Source organism: Cyprinus carpio, chromosome B9, assembly GCF_018340385.1.
Source record: "Cyprinus carpio isolate SPL01 chromosome B9, ASM1834038v1, whole genome shotgun sequence".
In the NCBI taxonomy this organism is placed as follows: Eukaryota; Metazoa; Chordata; class Actinopteri; order Cypriniformes; family Cyprinidae; genus Cyprinus; species Cyprinus carpio.
In genome coordinates, this window is record NC_056605.1 from 3536918 (window position 1) to 3549086 (window position 12169).

General features: G+C 36.4%; 1 protein-coding gene across 1 annotated transcript in view; it reads right to left on the reverse strand.

Annotated features, from left to right (window-relative positions):
* LOC109092547 (kalirin-like) overlaps positions 1–12169 on the reverse strand; it is a 190673-nt gene that overhangs the window by 120173 nt on the left and 58331 nt on the right. Inside the window, 2 exon segments of the mRNA XM_042730646.1 lie at positions 2830–2944; positions 4324–4398. Coding sequence (XP_042586580.1) covers positions 2830–2944; positions 4324–4398 — 190 coding nt within the window.

Below are 12169 nucleotides of genomic sequence, written 5' to 3' on the forward strand. Positions count from 1 at the left end.
GAGCTAATAACCTGTAGCACACTGGCCCTCCAGGAACAGGATTGGACACCCTTGTTGTAGAACAAAATGTCCAACTATCATCAATTCAAACTTATCAGTATGTTCCCTCCCTTTTGTAAAATCATGGCCTAATGGTTGGACTAATTTGCTTCATTGTAAATCATGGCCATGTCAAATTAGTTCAACATAGCCACGATTCACCTAAAACGATGGAACAAATTAGCACAAAGTAATGAGGCCATGATTTAACCAAAATGCTGAAACGAATGAATAAAATGTGACCATAAATGAATGTTTTGGGAACTAATTGTTAATTAATGGCCATTATATCTTATTTTTCTTCTGCATGTGATGATTTCTACACCAAAGTTTCTCAGTGTTGAGGGGAAAGAAAATTAAATTTTCATAACGTCACGACATATTTTATTTTTCCAGTCTTATATTTGGCCAGCTGTCCAGTTTTTATTTATAAATCATGTTTGGTGTTAATTTCAAATCCAGCTAAGCCACTAATAAACCTGCTGTTTCAAACCCATATAATTTTTCATCTATTTGGAACTTGTAGAGTGCAAGATGGATACATTTATGATGCTTTTTGTTCCATTGGAGCTTTAAAGTATGCCTACATTCTTTAAAACATCTATTTTTGTGCTCCAGTCAGTCTTGCCAGTTTGGATTGACATGATGGTGAGCAAACGATGACAGAATACTCATTTTAAGGCCAACATGAATGCAGACAAGAATCAAAAGAGCCATATGCCATCATATGCCAGTGCAGGAAGCACAGGGCATGAATCATAGCCTGAAGGGGGGTTAGCAAGCTGACTCAATAACATTGATTTTCCCTCTTCACCAAACCAGCAGCCTGCACTGCTTTATGCTGATCCATCCGACGCTGATGATGCAAGCACTGCTCCCGAGTGGAAATCAAACTGGGCCGGGTTCTGTGTCTGCTGTGATATTTATACATCCATAATGGACGTGGATGACTTGTTCTTCTTTGCTAATGTGGATATCTTTCGGTTGACAGAATGGAAGGTCCGGTTAATGCAAAGGGTGGAGGAACAATGCTTTGGAAACACGTCGGGCAGACCCTCCTATACTAAACACACAAGTTCAAAACACTTAACCACATCACGTCATGAAACAGGGTAACTGATACCTCTCAGAGAACCAGCATCGCTCCTTTCGATTCATCTGCGTGAAGCTGAAAGCTGTTTTACGTTAAAGACCAGCTAAAGGGGACAGAAGCTCAGATGCACATCAAAACACTGATGAATCATGGCTTGTGGGAAAGGCTTAAAGAGATGGGGCTCTCCCTCCCTTCAGTTTCTTTCTCTCTTTCTCCTAATTAAACTCGCATTAAGTCTATCTTTGTTCACTGCTTAGCTCACAGGCTTTGATGCCGACATCTAAGGGCAGTGACAGCATCGATCAGTGGCCCAGTGAGGTTTATAACACCAGCCGGAAACACACAACACACAGACAGAAATGGAAACAACACTGGCACAATACCAGACCTGACGATTTAATGCAATGGATCCAGTTTATCTAAATATTCTAACAGGATATTTCAATTAATGTCAACAAGTATACACCCAAGTAACGGAAGAATTGCCATTTTCTAGTGGTTTGTGAATCATTTTAAAGAGATAAAAGCTAACCTTCAGCCAGCTAACCAACTAAATAGACAAAATTCCTTTGAAATCTATGACTTTTCAAGAATTTAAGGTTGTCACTATTATTTACAGGCAGCAATTTGGATCATTTTAAGAAAGAAATAAAGAAAGAAAGAAAGAAAGAATGAATGAATGAATGAATGAATATCTTTGAAATCCATTACTTTGAAATGTTATGGTTTAAACTAGATAAAAAAAGTTTGTCAAGACAAATGTTAAGTTGGCTTTAGAAAGCTGGACCAGAAAGTTTGAAAAGTTTAAGAAGTTTAAAAAATGCTTTACGTTTAATGGTTTGCAGTCTGAAATAGTTTGAAGTTTAAGGTAGTTTTAAAAGCTTAAATTTTGAATGTTTTAAAGGCAAATACAGTCTGTCAGAGATAGATAGATAGATAGATAGATAGATAGATAGATAGATAGATAGATAGATAGATAGATAGATAGATAGATAGATAGATAGATAGATAGATAGATAGATAGATAGATAGATCAGAGTGGCTGCTAGGGTATTCTAGGCGGTTGCTAGGGTGTTGTTATGCGGTTGCTAAGGTACCTTGGTATCTTTGAAATGCATTATTTCAAGAACTTTACAATTTTGCGGTTAAATCATTAGGTTGTCCATATATTTTCAGGCTACAATTAATATGCACTTACATAAGAACCTGCAAATACTGTACAGATTCATTTTTAAAAGTACACTAGACAATATGAGCTTATAAAAACTGCATGTATAATAATTAATTATAAAATAAGTTCATGTCAGTTACTCAGCAACACAGCTAATCAGAGACATGTCGAGCTAGAGTTACGCTATTCAGCTTCCGGTTTTGCAAACACAACTTTTCACTGTGGGAATGTAAATGCTTGTTCTTGAATAATTCTCTCAGTGAGGAGCTTAGAGGACAAAACCACAGTAAGGCAGAGTTTATTCAGATTCCTGTGCTGTGAATATTTTACACTGTGATCCTTTAATAAGTTAAATAATGCAGACTAATATTGTACTATGTCGTATGATTCTTGTAAGGCAAGAGCTGAAAACAGCCCAGGAGGGCAGAGCAGAGACCCGTTTATACAGAATAAAGACACATTTACATCTATAATGCTCAAGTTTGCTCTGCAGTTTGTTTGATCCACACATTAACATTAAGCTCACCTGGGCACAGTGGACAGGTACGTTACGAGTCGTCTCAGGTCCTCCTGTTTTATTCGGTCATGGTTACTCCTGGCTGGAAAGGTCAGGATGGGGCCACCTCTCTTGTCACGACCTCCTGCAAAAAAAAGAAGAAAAAAAAGAAAAAGGGAAATAGTTTAACATATGCAATTTTATTCTGTGTTTTAGAAGTACAAACTATGAATTGCTGTATTGTTTATTGTTAAGCATAGTAAAAGGACATTCCCAGAAGTCCCTGAGTGACACATTACATATTTTTATATTTAAATCGTTTTGTTTTTTCTTATTTTTGTCATCACAGATATACAGAGATGAGATGGAACGAAACATTATGATTCAACATGTTTGCATTCTCTCATTCTCTTCCCCTGAGAAAAGTTGCATTCACTTGCAAGACTTTTGCTCTGCTCAGAGAAACTTTGGGTACACTTTTGTGATGGAAATAATATGAGGTGGGAGGAAAAGCAAATGCTATCTGTAATTAAACATACGGTTATAAATTGTGAGTTATAGAGGCATCATTATGCCATTCTGTAATACTGAAAACATTTTCACTATACTTTTTATGGTTAATTTCTTGCCACCACAATTGCCAGTTTTTACCATAAATTGCATACTATCCCTATTTTGGCCTAAATAATCTTAGAAGATATCATCATACATGTTATCTATAGCACCTATTACTATTGCTCATATTTAGGCTTTTACACCTAACTTTGTGTGCTACAGAAATGAATGACACCTCTAATCAAGCGGGTTTTGAGGAAAAGCGAGGATGAGGTCATTAGAAGCAGTTATAGGAAATAGTGGGATAGAGAACAGCATCCATGATAAAAATGTGTATGAGAGAAAGGAAGGAAGGAAAAAAAACGGTAGAGATTGTGCTGACACCTCTAGAGATTCATCCCTCATTTTTCCCTAAATAAAGTGTCCGGAACACCTTGATTTAAAGATTGATTTCATTCATACATGTAGGTAAGACAGAACTCATACAATACTCATTATGGCAGTTTCACATCACTAAGCATTCAAACTTCATTGTAGACGGATAGACAGTGGTTGCATTATAGGCATTTGATGGCTGCTGTATCTCACATCTCACAAGATTAACTAGCACACAAATCACTGTGCCTCAAATCCAATATTTTGACTTCTGCATGGCATGCTTGAACAAGCTCACTAAATTCAGCCAGCTGTTAACATGTGAAACAGCCGCAGGTTAAAATCGGTGAAGTTTCGAGAAAACCCCTCTACACCCGACCTAGGAGACAGATGTTTGATAGAAGTGAGGAGAGTCCCATCACATCAGTGTCAGTTAAGAGCAGGTCATTACAGATCACCAACACCAGAGCCAAATGAGAAAGGCTCACTGTCAAACATCAGTCATTTTCAAAATGTGTGAGCAAATAACAACAGAGTGAAATATGATGTTTTTTGTCACTCACACTCGAAACATCCCACAGATCTCACACTCACCTGATACAAATGCTACTTTTTCTCTCAGCACAGGAAGGACATCAGACACTTTAATTCCTTCACTTCTGAAAGACCCTGGGAATGAAAGACGAGAAAAGGTGGTGTTAGTTTTATTTTTAACCTCATCACTCATTACATTTCCACAGTACTAAACACCCTAGTGAAGAAACAATATATTAAAATGTATTTGAAATAAATTTATTTCAAATATAAATGTAGTAGTATACTAGCCTACAAAGACATTTACATGCATGCATTAATGTGCTTGATAATTTTTTTTTACTTTTGGCATACTAAACTTGTATTCTTAAAGTCTTTTAAATTGCAACAACTAATTTTGTACTTAATGCACTTTAATTGTGCAGAAGTAGTGCTGAAGTCCAACTAAAGATATGCTGAAGTATATTTGATTGTGATAAAGTGGAACTATTGCAAGTATAGCCTACTTCAGGTACACTTTAAATATCTTGCATTTAAATACTAATATTATTCAAAGATTATACAATCGTCATCAAACACATTTTAGGCTTAATATTAAAAATGTGCATTGTACACAAGTGAAAAAACATATATACACAAACATATATACACATACACACACACACACACATATATATATATATATATATATATATATATATATACACACACACACATACTGTATATACGCATACATACATACATACATAGATATGTAAATCTAATTTTTTAGATCTAGATCTTTAAATCTAGTTTTTATTAGAGCAGTTTTAAACAGGAAATACACACAAAGTCCACATATCATAAAGGTTGCCTCCCACACAGTTACGACATGAAAATACTATAACAAAAATATTTTATTGAAAAATACCTTATATTAAAAATCTTTATATTAACCAACTTTCTATTAATGCAACACAGTAAATGATAACCACTGGTGGCCTCCCAGTGGCTTCCATCATGGCCAAATTAGTATTATGTGATTTAGAATAAAACAGAAAAAAAAAAAAAAAAACATTATCAATACATCACCAAAAAAAATAAAATAAAATAAAAGATTCTTACATTACAATGCAATTGGACAAGCTCAGTGCCAATTTAATGCTGCCAGTTATTTATTTATTTATTTTATTAATTGGAATGTGTTCAGAGGATTGTGGGTGATTGGATGACACCAATAGTATGCTTCAAAACATGCATAATTGCAAATGCAAAACGGGATCCATAAAAATGAGACGGCCTTCGATGGTGGTTGATTATATCGCAGATATTATACTGATTGGGAAGCACCCATATCCTGTAGTATAATATGTACACTGTAGCTTTGATTCTGGATGTTGATTGGTCAACACAGTGTTCCAGCCATTCAAAAATACAAAATATACAGTAGTAATGCCTAAAATATAGTAATACCTTATCAACAGCCGTGTTTCACTTAATATAAAGCAATTATAAAATGTACAACAATCAGTGGTCTTTTTTCCCTCTAAGGGGTTTTGGGAGACATGCCTGGAACATTGCAGTTGATACTTACGACCAGGATATCATAAAGATAACTGAGACCTCCATTAGGTCTTCTGGGCTATGAAAACACAACCCAGAGCAATAAAAGATTCCACTGGGTCTACAGTAAACTCCTTCATACCTACATCTCCCTTCAAGTCCACATATGTCTCCTTATCTCCATTCATCATGACCAAACCCCTCTCTCTTTCAGCCTGGACTTTTTAATCTTACTATCATAAAGAAGCAGAGAGTCCTCAGAGAGAGATGATAAGAGCCATCATAAACACTCAGGATGAAGCCATCTGAAGCGAGTGTCTCCTCAGTACTACACCCCTCCCTGGACTCTCTGCTTCACAGGAGAGGATCAATGCTGTCGATTCTTCACATCAAAGACATGCTGGCGACTCTGCTAATCAACGACCACATTACAGAGGTTCAGAGAGGAACATGATAATGTAAGAGCTGCTTCAGCAGTCCGGCTGATTATGCATCAGATTGAAAGCAGATGTAGTTTAGCGGATGATTAGAAACATCCCAACATGGATAATTAAGCACAACCAAAGATATAGTACTTGCTACAGCTAGTAAGCAGCAGTTGGTGTTTATAATTAATGGTGAGTAACATTCACATTTGAAACAGGCTCATCGGAAACGCATTCATCTACCTATAATTTTTACTAAACTCTCTGTCTATCACTGCAGTTTCAAAACTGGAATGAATACTAGTGGCAGTAAAACACACAAAAATATGATAATAAACACTTATTTCTATACAGTTCTTTGCACAATACCGTTATTATGACCTCAAAATAATTTTACTGTAGTGCATGATTTGTAAACTAAAACATACTGTGTTGACATTTGCATCACGTATCCAGCTGGTTGCTTTTCTAACTTAGTAAACTTGCTTGGTACCTCACCTGGTACAGCACTGCACAATGTGGAGTGCTCAGGTTCGAATGACAATAAAAGAATTTAAAGCGGTCATGTGACGTTGCTAAAAAGAACATTATTTTGTGTATTTGGTGTAATGCAATGTGTTTAAGCGGTTTAAGGCTAAAAAAAAAAAAAAAAAACGCCTTTCTGAAACGTGTACATTTTTACAAAGCCCATCGTTCTGAAAAGCGAGGTGTGCTCTGATTGGTCAGATATCCTATGCGTTGTGATTGGCCAAATTCCTCAAGCGCATGACGGAAATGTTACGCCCCTTAACATACTGTGATGCAGAGTCCCAGCGAGACAAGACAAAACCAAAAAAAAAAAACATTACAAATGAGGCATTTGTAGCATCCTGTTGGCACATAATTACTGATTATAATGACTTATACTGTGTTTTTTCCCGAGTGGCTAAGTGCTGGTATTTGTTGTTAAGGTGATGGGGAAGTGGATGTGACTTTAATTCATCGACTGGCCACTTGAGGCTGGCTGCAAAAGGGAGTCAGTCCCATAGACTCCCCATGTTAAAATGCCCAATTTTACAGCAGAAAAAAAACAGTTTACAGCCTGTTTCAAAAAATGATTTTGGTCTATAGCTAATTTTGCCCTTCATGACAACTGTGAGGGGGTGAATTTTTTTATAACTCATCTGTTTAAATTATATTAAGCCTTAAAGTTCTGCATAATTAAGGGCGTGGCCACTTGAGTGACAGGTGGATTGCCGTTGCTGACACTGCCGTTGTGCTAGGTGGGCGTGGCTTCAACAACCAGCTCCTGCCTTTTTGCACATTTTCGATTATCCTGGAGATTAGCGCCGTGACACGCTGCCAAGATGGCTACGGCCCGCTCTGCACACTTTGAGCTTCAAAAATGCTCTTCAGGAGTCCACGGGTCACGTCACGGACACTACGTCCATGTTTTTATACAGTCTATGGTTTTTACGTGTTGTGTAGTAAATCGCGCTGCGTACACATAAAACCATGTCTGCATTTGTGATCGGAAAAAATGACAAACAACAAGCACTACTCTGCACTCGTGTTTGAATCATCATTAGCAAATTCTTTAAATATGTAAATGTACTTACAGGCTGTGAGTCAGAATCGCCAAACTGTCCTTGCAAATTTGGAATTGCCCCATGTCGTGGGGTATGCCATTAGGGCCAAGGGAGGTGATAGGAAGGCATAGGCGTAAACCAGGATAAACCCAAGAGTGCTTTTTTTTTTATTAGCACAAGTAGCAAGATTTTGGGGGGCTATCTACAAAATAAGTGAGTACAATTAAGGGGAAAAACAATTAATGAGCAAAAAAAAAAAAAAACATAAAAAACAACAACAAACAAAAAAATACTAACACTTTACACAGCGTACACTTGTTCTATCTTACAAAGAACAAAGTAAATTTGTTTAAACAGCATAAAGGTAACATTCAGTTTATCTCACTGACCCCTCTTCTCTCCCCAAAAGGCTGAGAAGGACTGACTTAAATACTCTAAACTCCTGCCAGAATAGGAACTGGACTAAACCAAATCTGTATCCAGATAGCAAAAAGAAAGAAGAGAAATATATATATATATATATATATATATATATATATATATATATATATATATATATATATATATCTATAAAATAAAACATTGATCTTGCGTTTAAAGAAAAACAGGACATCTATTGAAACAGACAATAATAAGATACAGAAAATGCCACTAACAAGTATAACAGTTAAAAATGTTTTCTTATTCAGTACATTTGTCCACCTGGGGAAAAAAAAAACAAAAAAAACAATTGGTACATTCCAGCCCTTTAAATACGTGACCTTGAAAGCGCCCCTCCCACTTGGGAAACCCCCGATCCAACTTGGAAGTGATCAGCAGCATCTAAGCCACACTATCGTCTTTCCTTTTCAAACTAACAAATAAACGGTACAGTAACAAAACAAATGTGTTATGTCCTTATTTAATGAAAACCGACCAGGTAAATGAAGCGAGTTGTGATGTTCGTTGAACATACCCCACAGTGTCTTCATTCCCCAGTTAATGTCATCTTACCAAAACAACATGATGGATGCTAAAGACAATTCAACTTTTTGAAACAAACAGCGTTATTGTCTGAGGGTGGAAATAATAAATGTAAATCATGTACTAACTGCATAACACACAGACCAGGTGACCAGGTGCATCTCATCGTCACCTTCCATTCCCAGGATCAAGTAACAGTCCTCCTTAAAATGCACTGCACACATCTGAATATTTGGGTTGAACTTTTCTGGAACAGTGTTGTAAATACAACTTAACCACTGATTTCTAGTTGCGACGCCGGCAGCTGCAACAATACTACAGCAAGAATCAAAGTTACGCCTTCTTTCTTTGCGTGAACATTTGGGCGGAGTAATGCAAATCTTCCCAAACTGTGACGTAGACATGTTGGGGCATGTTTAAATGAGGCGTTTTAGGTAGGCATGGTTGACTCTTAACTTTTAAAAAGAATATCTCTTTGGATTTGAAACTTTACAGATCTTCTTCATGCACCAAGAGTTAGTAACACTCTAAAAAGAAAGGAAAACTTCAAATCGCATCATATGACCCCTTTTAAGACTTGTAGAAGCAAGCTAAAACAGCATGGTTGCTTCAGCAAATGCATTTTTATCTTAAATTTGCTTTTGTTAACAATTAGGTTAGTTAAGGTGGTAAGTTATTTTCAAATCAAAATTACTATTAACCATTAAGCACAATTCACTGGACATTAAATATCCGAAATGCCACGATACGTAGACCAAACACCACAATCATGAAATGTTGTTGCATTGATCTGTTGATGCAAATGATCTGTTTCAGAGAAATGCCAATGGAAGTTTCACTTCAAAAGTGCCGCAACATGTGCAAGAAGCAATGTAATATCATTTTGGCACTGTTTCTGATCTGTTTTACCAAAAGGAAAAAGCCTGTAAAAGGCCTTCTCTCAGTTTTTTTAGACTAAGAGACAGACCACAATACACCCATTTTCACTTAATGGTCTCTTTGACATCTCTTTCTTCACTCTTTATTTGACCAGATGCTTAAATTGAAAACATTTTCACACAAAACTGCATTTAAAAAAAATATATATTAAATTCTAAATAACCTTTTTTTATTTAAAATGTACGTGACAGTAACAGTGTGAAATGTTTACTTTGCTGCATACTGCTTCATACACTACTTTAACACTACTTTAGTACATGGCTCCTAACTGCTGAAAATGCTTGTTAAATCAGGTGGGAGTCATTAGGAAAGAAATCTGTACTCAATATGCCTCTAAAAACAGGGTGAGTGGTGTTTGAGAGGTGGGACGAAAGAGCAAATGAGAAAATGAGGAGAAACAGTGAGGGATGTGACTGAGAGATGAGGAGCTGTAATGGGGCAGAAATGAGGGATTGGATTACAGAAAGACTAAAGCTCAGCCCCATTAAAATGAGAGACAGCATCAGATCAAAGAGTGGCCCGTCTGTCTGCACTCAGCTCACTCAAACACCTGCATTAGCGCTCAAACTGTCTGTCCTCCTTCAGAGCGACTGGAGAATTTATGAAGGGTAGAGGGGAAGTGCACTTTCCTGTACCTCTCGCTCTCTCTCTCTAGATATCCAGAGCAAGACATTGATATTTCAGCAATCGAGCCCTGTTTTCACAGCACCTCATTAGTATGAATGTTCAGGAACATCAATAGCCTCTTTTGTGTGTTTCTTTTCGCGTTTCTCACCTCATTCTATAGTGTTAATGAAGCAGTTTGCCACATATACTGTATTCATTTTCTGTTCTATACAGTATGTCTAACATAACTTAAGCTCTATTGATAACATGTTTTTGTGGTAAAATATCAATCATCACAAAAATAACTTTGACTTGTCCTTATTTGTTATCATCTTTACAGTAACACACTTACACTGAAAGTCTATGGGCCCGGCACAATAAAGGACTTTAAAAGCAGAAACATGATATTTTGGCTAAATTATTTAGTGAAATATGTTATTTGAGCTTTAAATTTGCCTTAATTGTCCTTTTGAGGTGGGGATACCTTTCAAGTATGCTAACAAAATTCCTGTGGTTGGGTTTTTCTCTGTGTAAGTGAAAAACTGTAATATGATCACAGCATCGCCGCTGAAATATTATACAACTTTTATATAACTTTGGCTGTACTTTTCAAATAGTATTCAGGCTGTACAGTATGTGCTGATTGACATTATATGACAAATGCTGTCCTTTGTCCTTTCGGTAATTCTTCCTGACATCCCTGGCATTTAAAGCCTCATTCGCTTTTCATTATAGTCTTCAATACACTGAAAAATAAACCGGAAGCATAATTAAATTAGTTGAAAGTGTGCTCAGAGAAGTTTAATGCAGTATCCCACTGTGTGCAATAGCTCAGACCCTGTAAAGAATGCCTAAGATTGCCTTATATTAAAAGTGAATCAAGTGAATGGGACATCATCTGGCTTTGTGTCTTGAATAGAGCCTCATTTTCATCTATTTAACACACAGCATAGATGTATCCTTTGTTAAGAGACAGCTGGCAAGTGCTGAATCAGTGTCAAGCATTTACTGTCATCAATGTTTTCAGCATATTGAATGTGTATCGGGAGGAAAGAGCATTTTTTCAGGGAACTGAAAGCAGAACAATCAATTAAACGAGCACTCTGTCAGAAAATAAACTACAGTTTGCAGAAGATTTTACGCTCAACGTTATATTAATAGTGACACTGAAAAAGAGTGTATCTGAAAAATTATTTTTAGTAGTAAATATTTTTTAAATGGCAGTAAATTAAAATTTTGAAGTAGATAGAGAGTGAAATGCACTAGTATTTCCATGTGTACATAATACCTGATGTTAAAATGTACACACACTTTGTTTTTTTTTTGTGTACCAGCAGCATGTATGAATTATTTCCTAGTGGTAGCAAGTCTCCAAATTTGCTCTGCAACAGCAGCGTAAGCAGATCTTGTGTGCACACTGACAAACCAACTCCAAGAGTTGTCCTCACTAGAATCTAGTTATTTGTTACAATGAGATAATGAGCCCAGAAACTTCTAATAAACACTCCAATAAAACAGTAACAACACAGCAATCTGCCCAAACCCCCACCTCCTGTTGTCAAGGACACCATAACCCCCAGCAACACTTCTACAGAGAAACCAGGTCAAGCCCATCCCACTGAAAGAAGCTTTGGCCTGCTTTCTCCAGCATGACTCTAGTACAGCTGAAACATTTATCACAAGACAGACCAGGGGCCGGATTCACAAAACATCCTTAAGAAGAAATTTCTTCTTATTTTTTTTAACTTCAGAAAAAGTTAAGAATATTTTGTATTCCCAAAAATTAATCTTTTTTTTCTTAAGATTGTTCTTAAGACAAAACCTAAGAAGAATTCAAATTCTTGAAAAGAATCTTCTTAAAAA